The 8,251-nt window shown below is 38.8% G+C and overlaps 1 protein-coding gene across 1 annotated transcript; it reads right to left on the bottom strand.

The window, feature by feature from the left end:
* Window positions 1-688: 688 nt before the first annotated feature.
* Window positions 689-4,788, bottom strand: LOC107104993 (probable G-protein coupled receptor 21). Its single transcript, XM_015405109.1, is given in 2 exon segments — window positions 689-3,912; window positions 3,915-4,788. Coding segments are annotated over 2 exon segments (1,044 nt in total). The 5' UTR covers window positions 4,123-4,788; the 3' UTR covers window positions 689-3,076.
* Window positions 4,789-8,251: the final 3,463 nt, after the last annotated feature.

Here is an 8,251-nt window from a genome sequence, read left to right as displayed (position 1 = left end):
CCAGGAAAAGTCCCTTTAAAAATCGGACTGCTTTTAAAGATGCAGAACAAATCAAATTAAACTACTTTTACTTTCCTTGGGGAAAGTCCCGCCTTTTAAATATCATTTAAAAAAAATAATATTAGAATCTTTCATAATAGTTTTCTTTTCTTCAAATATTTATCCATGTTTGTTTTACCTCTAGATTTTTAGGCAAAAAAAAAAAAAAAATCAGTATTCAGAATAGAAAGGAACGTTTAACTTACTTTATAGAGATATATATTAGGTTTTTTTTTATTAGAAAATAGACAGGAATGCTGCTTCCCCTCCTCCACTTGGTGCTATAACCTGTTAGATAACCAACATGTTTCTATGTGGGGGAATAAAACCCTCTATCCTTTGGTACCATCTCTAATGAACTGCAGAGCAAAAGTGGAAACTTTTCTACATTCTGATTAAAATGTGTCCTCCCTACAGCAGCAGTGGGCTTTCACTGTACTGCACACAGGAGGATCCTGGATCAAACCTAGAGGAGTCCGTTGGATTCGAACCACGTAAGTTCCGGTGATGACAGACTAGCTCTAACCATTATGCTATCCCTCCTCCCAATAAAACCTGCTTTTAGCGATTATATAACCCTCCATGTTCTTACAATAAGCATTTGTCCCTTTCCCAAATGCAAAGGGAGAAATTAAGTTTTCAGGGTTTAGCAGGACATATTTTTAAAACATCTAATACATAGTTGGTGAAGAAAAAAGGTCAATAAAATCTCTACTGGTTAATTTGTACTCCATTCTTTGACGAATGAAGTAGTACAGACATGTAACGGATGGGTCAGAAACATTAGTTTGATTCGATTCAGGTGGCAATATTTTTTATTTATCAAGTAAATGGGCGTGGGAGCCTCCAACTGTACAAACTGTTTGAATTCAATCAGAGTATGTTTTCACAATGGGCATTTCTAATTGAATATTTGGGTTTTCATGGAGCTGAGCAAAGATGAGACGCTTAATGTGACACATATATGCATGAAATAATGATTCCTAGAACAAACTGAAGCGTTCTGTGCTTAAATGGAGCAATTGATGCAAATTCTGATGTTTTATGTTCCAGAGATAGGGCGTCTTGTTCTAACTATTTAAATTTGGATGTTTTTCAATATAAATATCGCAATTATGCTGTATGAATTTTGCAAGATAAAATCTGATGCTGCTTTCTTATTCAGGGTCCACCTCAGTAAATCAACTTACAGTTTTAGCAGTTTTTATGCAGGCTTGTCCAACTACACCACGAAAGTGACTCTTATAAACATATATCTCATATATAAACATATAAATCTTATAAACTCAAGGAAACCTGAAAAAGTATTTCAAGAACAATAAAATTGTTCCATTATATTGTGATAATCTCTGTTTTTATTTTTCCCGGAAGAACCTCTCTCTTTTAAAAGACAAAATGGTGTTTTATAATAATAAAAAAAAATCAAAGCAAGCACAAGATTTGCTGTGTCTGCGGTTAGAGGCAGGCTTTCTACCCCAGAAAGCAATACTTTCACATAACTGGTCAATATCCTCTTGTTTGAATCCTTGAGGTGAATTAGTGATATCTGTATAACATTAAAGACCAAACATTAGGTGCAATAAGTAGTTCCTGTGGAACTATCACTAGGTTTCAAACTCCAACCAAATAACACTAACCAGCCAGGGTTTTATCCATCTTTGACTATAGATTCAACTTTAATTCAAAGAAGGCCTACATACTTTTTCAATTTAATTAGTTTATAAATATGGGTCTGTATAATTTAAAAAGATCTTAAACAGTCATTCACATCAACACCTAATGTGGTTTTGTGCAGCAAAATTAATACCCAAATATAAAATTACAGCAATAATTGTGAGATTTAAATCAACCATGCAAAATTATTTTAGCCATGACAGTGATATATTTTCCATTTCTGTTTTTAAGGGTTATACCTTAGGTCACAGAGCAGTTTATATACCAATAAATAGGCATTGCTGCCAGACCTTTGAGAGGAGAAATTACTTTTAAAAGCCTCTAAGCATGAGATAATGTCCAATCTAATAAAATCTGGAGATAAGGATCCAGTTTCTGCCTTCATTCAAAGAAAAAACCCCAAGCTATCTAAACCAGAGGTTGTCCTTTAGTGCTTTAAACACCAAGATTCAACTGCGTATTGAGAAAACAAACCTAAAAAACTGATTAACTATTGTTCCTTTTTATTTTTTTCTTGCAGTAAATCCTGAAATGAATAACACAGCAGATCCATTTGGACTTGCTCCACCAGTCATGAGCAGACTGGTGGGGAGGAAAAAAAACACACTCCAGGCTACAATTTCAAAGATCAGACCAATCAGTTCCTGATAACCAGAGATGGAAACATATCGAACAATAAATCTCTCCTAAAAAATTAAACCCATTGTCTTCTTGTTGGGCGTTGAACACAAACGGTAATGCTAACTTATAAATCAATATCTTTTTTCTTTTTTTTTTAACACTAGATTAAGGAAACATGCAGAACCACGTGAGCTGCTGCAGACTCCCTTCTATTTTCTCACAGATGTTCTGTTTAGTTTGAACTCAGTCAGGCAGATCATTGCTTCATATGAAGGTGAACAACCAACCTTTTCATCTGTTTTCTTATCAGGAGCTAACACCTCTATCCTGTGACATGGATATAAAAGTTTGGGAGTAAACTTTTGATTTTTGGAATATGTTAAATTGGATTAAACAGGTTGCAGTATGCTTAGGTCTTTAGATTTCTTAAGTGTAGCTGGGGTGTACTTTATTCTCTACATGCACACATAAAATAGTTGTTCAGTCTGGTCTCTTCCTCAGCTTTGTGAATCCAACTCTGCAGCTGGTAGCCATGAAGTAACATCACACGTTTAATAACCACTCAGCAGAAACTTTGCAAACTCATTTTTTAATCTTCATCTGATTTAGAAAAAAAAGACCAACATGTGCTTGCACAGGCACCCTTCAACTGGTCCTCAATGCATTTGAATTAAGGACCAAAAAAAAACAGCATCATGCTGTAGATATATGGTTTGGAAATCAAATCTGTGGCTTAAGGGTCTCAGACGTTGTATCGAGCATCTGGTTGCAGACTGCTCGGAGGCGGAGCATTTTTGGTGTCTTCGCAGCCGACACAGGACGGAAGCAGTGGGTTTAGGAGATTGCCAAGGCCTTTACGGAAGACACTGTTGGAGAGACTGTAGATGAGACAGTTACAGAAACTGTTGCTAATTGCCAGCCAGGTGGTGAGAAAGGATGCTACCGTGTGGTGATACAAACCCCCACTCTCAAGGAGGAAGTAGAGGATGTATGGCATCCACAGCACGTAGAAGACACTGGTGATTCGGAAGAGGACCATGGCGTAGCGTTTCTCTGGGCAGCCCTCGCACCTCACGTCCCTAATAGTCTGTGTCTGCGATCTGAAGCGTGCGTGCTGTTGGTTGATTTCCCTGGTGTGCTGACGGCAGATCCGGAAGATGCTTCCATAGGTGAAGCAGACAGTGAACGCTGCCGGGGCATAGAGCAGCGCCACGATGAACGTGCTGAATGTTGGGTTTGTCTTCCAAGAGTCTGAGCACCACTGAAATATGTCCCCATGGTATCCTGGCTTCCCCCAGCCAAAGAAACAAGGCAAAAATATCAGGGTGGAATAAATCCAAATCAGAATGATGCAAAACCTCAACCGACATGGTGTCACCAAAGTGCTGTAGGACAGCGGCCGGGTGATGGCAATGTAGCGGTCCACACTAATACAAGCTAGTGAGGCCATTGAGACGCCCTTTAGCACAGAAACAATATAGCCAAAGCCTTTGCAGGCAAGCTCCTCATTCAGGTCTTGGAGGTAGTGAAGGAGGGACAGTGCAGGAACCAAGCAGCTGATGCCCACCAGCAGATCGGCATGGTCTGAATGAAGTGGCTGGTGCTATGGTGGTGCAGCAGCGGAGCGCAGTGGAAGACAAAGATCACCACTAGATTTCCAGTGATGATCAGCACAGCTAGGAAGAGAATGATGGCCACCTCCAGTATGCAGGTATCCAGGCTGTGAGAATAACCCATCAGACAGAACAAGGGAGAACTGCTCTGGTTTGAATTAGAGGAAGAGTTCATGTTGGGATTGGATAAAACAGGAAGTAAGGGTCAGGTTCAGGTCCACACATCCCATCTGTAAAGTTAATTTCAATCCTCTACAGCCTTGTCTACTTTGCTAAGAAAACAAAGCTAGACTGCCATTCGCCTTAAATCAGCATCTTTTCTACAGGAGAAGCCTTTAAGCCTGTCCTTAAGGCAGCGGTTACCCACAGATGCATGCATATTGAAGCCAGACTGCACTGCTGCAGCTGGCAGGGATATGTGTGCATGTTCACAACTGCAAGATGTGTACAAAAAGGAGAAAAAAAATCCCAGCATTAAAAAAGAAGAAGCAGTGGTGATGCTGCACAACAACCTGTCGTCCTGTGTGAGCCTTAATCACAAACCCTGCTCTCAATAACAAATCCTGAGGTGAGATCTCTGTGTAGACGCACAAAAAGCCATTCAGGTTCCGACTTCAGCAGAGAAAAATCTTCCGAGCAGATTGTGCATATCCTTAAAATGACTCAGGAAAAAAATAGTTAAAGACAAAAAAAATTTTCAGGATTAGGCGGAGCAGAACTGGTGCAGATAAAGACGTCTGTTGATTGGTCACATCTCCATGATTCCTGGTCTCTGCCTGCAGATCTGAAAGCTAGCATGCAGTAATGACTGTGCATTAAATAAGGAGGTAGAGGAGGAGCTGCTCTGCTCTAGCACCAGTACACTGATGATACAGCTCTGTTGTGCCTCTTTCCTCTCCTCCTCCTTCTTTTTATGTCTTACTTTATCCCCTCCTTCTCCTCCTCCTTCTTTCCCTCAAACAGACATTTTCCCCCACTAAAATTTCCTCTATTATCCAGTCCACATCTTGTTTTTCTTCTTTTTTATAAGAAGTAAATCCACAACACAATAGGATAATTGAAGCAAAAAAACAACAACACTTTTTTACTTGTTTACATTTTAGCATTGTAGTGCTAGTACAGATTCTGTAATTAGTTATTTTGTATATCACGCTCCTTTGCCATTTTCTATTTCTAATTAAATCAGCCAATCATTTGACAGCAGTGCTTTGCAAAAAAGCATTTATACTTCTAAGAAAAGAGCTCAAGCATCAGCATCAAGTTCAAACGGGGAGTAGCTGTTGAAGCCAACAGGCTGCTATGAGATGAGTTGATGGTGAACTATTTAAATGAGGATCTTATTTATTAAAGCATCTCCAGAGGTTTTAGAGAGCTCACACAAAAGAAAAAGTCCTAATTATCAAAACCAATAGTGGTTTACTGTTGCAGACATTTAAAGAATACCTTCTCTGGATGCTCAGATGATGAAGTAGAAGCGCTACAGAAGCAGGGCACCACTTCGGTTACCTATAAGACTACAGTAAAACAAAGGCTCAACCAAACTGAACTATAACAGACTGGAGAAATGTTCCCCTGTCTGATGAGTCTCAGTATTCAGAATAGAAAGGAACGTCCCCTTTATACCCTCTGCAGGGTTTAACTTACTTTAAAGAGATATATTAGAGTATTTTTTATTAGAAATTAGACAGGAATGCTGCTTCCCCTCCTCCACTTGTTGCTAGAACCTGTTAGATAACCAACATGTCTAAACACTTTTCTTTGTGTGAGAATAAAACCCTCTATCCTTTGGTAATGAACTTTTTCTAATGAACTGCAGAAGTAATCCTTGCGTATTTTGCATACCTAAATGGAAAATTAAATAACTGAGGAACTGTTAGCCCAAATTACATGGGTGATACATCATTTGAAAGCTAACACCTTCTAGTTTTTGAATATATATAAATGCAAATTGAGTGAGTAAAACACAGCCTAAGCTGCGTCAATTCAAACATGACTCAAAGTTGTGTTTTTTTATTATAGAAAATAATAGGTATTTTTTGAACAGCAGTAATAAAGACATGCTTGAGAAAAGGCCGGTCTCGTTGTATTAAATTTGTTCTACATCATATCAACCACAAATGCAAAAACTTTCAGACCTATAGATACAACAGTTCCAGAGCTGTGGGGCTTTGAATCTTTGGTGTCACCAACTTCTCCAAACCTCTCTGAATGTGCCAAATTTCTTACTCAACTATTTGACCCACAGAATAACACTGAAGCATTTTGATATCCACAAATCATCTATGAAGCAAGATTTTCCACTTTTTCTTTTCCCAGAAACTGTGTATATAATAAAATGTAACATTTATAAACCTAAAATAATATAAAAATCTATAAAAAAAAAAGTGAAAGTGCTGCTTTTCAAGCTAAAATAAGCCCCAGTGCTTTTTCTGAGCTGTATTTTTAGTTTCAGCCTTAGGCACTGTAATAAAACAAAATCAGCGTCCAAACTTATTAAAAAAAAAAAAAGTAGGACCATTGTTATTATTATTTAGCTTTGAGCTGTGCACATTGGTCCACTCTCAGCTTTGCGTTTTACTCTTACGCAAGCAGAATGCCTATCGTCCGATCAATGGTAAATAGCTTATATCCACTGAGCTGTTGGAATAGTTTTAACTCATTCATTGCCAGCTTACTTTAGGCAAGCTTACTTTAAATTAGCCAATAGAAGCAATACCGGTTTTCTGATAAATAGTCTATTTTATAAAATAAAATAAAATAAAACGCCAATTCACAACACATGTCATCTCAAGACACTTTACAGTTCAACCAGATCTTACAGTCAAATTGATTCAAAGTTTTCTATCTAAGGAAAACCAGTTGATTGCATCGACTCATTGACTTGAATGCAATCCTTATATACAGCATGCTTGTAGCGACAGTGGAGAGGAAAAACTCCCCTTTAACAGAAAGAAACCTCCAGCAGAATCAGGCTCAGTGTGAGCGGCCATCTGCCGAGACCGACTGGGGTTCAAGGAGACAGAAGCAGAGATACAAAAAGCAGCTGTAAATGGCGGCACCATCCAGGAAACACTCAGCCAGGCAGACGAGCTCTGAGCCAGCTCCCATGTCAGAGGATGAAGAGAGCACATCCAGCCAGTCACAGTCAGAGAAACAGGACTACCCTAAAAAACAGGCTTTAATCTCAAACATCTATAAACAACGGTGTTGATGGTAGCAGCACAGCTGATATTTCTCTCCAGGATGGAGTCACAGCCAAACAGGAGCTAATAATTTATCCCTCTGCAAAATAAGAGCTTTTAGTTCAAGTGTAGAAATTGGTAAATATTCAGAACAGTTACAGTATGGGACAGATTCACTAATTATGATTTTTGGGGAGTATCAGAGAGAGTGGATAAAATAATACATAAAGAGCATTACTTTAGGCAGAGCATATTGATGCAACCAGACTGTTTCCACATTTTAATTTCTCACATTTTCCCAGATCAGAGTTGTTCTATTCTAGTTTTGCGTTTCCCTCTGACATTTCTCTGAGTAAACAAGCAAATAAGACACAAGATAACATACAAAGACGGTGCTCTTATAAATTCAACAGAATAAATGTCAGACTGAATGTGGAAAACATATCAGTATGCAGCTATTTGAACAGGGTGTGGAGACATCTGACCCACTGTTAACATCTTTGTGATACTAAGACCTGGTTGCTCTGGTGAGACTTGATTAGCAGTCAAAAAGTTATCTGCACCCCCCCACTGAAACAGCAGAGTGGAATGTTCTGCAAGACGGTTCAATCCGACAAACATCCAACAGCAGTCAGATTACCATTACTACGTTTAACCCAGTACATCTACAAATTTGAAATAAGCTAGACAGTAAAGTCTAAACCAATTTGTCATTTCTGCAGATCTTTATTACGCTTCTGTTTTAAGAACTAATGAGACTTTCTAGTAATTAGAATCAGATTATGGGGCCAAGCATCAGCTCTGCATTCTCCACCATTAACCTTACATTTCCTACTGGCTTCTACAGACTGCAGTTCGACCCTGATCACCATCTTCCTCGTTATCACGTCTCAAAGAATTAATTGTAATTACTGCTGTAAACCGTGTATGAAAGGAGCAGTAGTTCACACAGAGGCATGTCATAACAGATAAAAATTTGATCATCAACAGAGTGTTTACAAAATGTTGGACTAAGGCAAGGTCAAAGGTCAAACTCCTCAGCCCAGATAGCTGGTATACTTTGAACTGTCACCACTGTTTAGAAATCAGAGTCTTCCAGCGAGGAGAGGCGGGGCCCGGGGG

The sequence above is a fragment of the Cyprinodon variegatus genome, unplaced genomic scaffold (genome assembly GCF_000732505.1).
Source record: "Cyprinodon variegatus isolate N-32 unplaced genomic scaffold, C_variegatus-1.0 Scaffold1996, whole genome shotgun sequence".
Classification (NCBI taxonomy): domain Eukaryota; kingdom Metazoa; phylum Chordata; class Actinopteri; order Cyprinodontiformes; family Cyprinodontidae; genus Cyprinodon; species Cyprinodon variegatus.
Note: the sequence above shows the minus strand (reverse complement) of the source record. Positions and strands in the feature narration are given on the sequence as shown.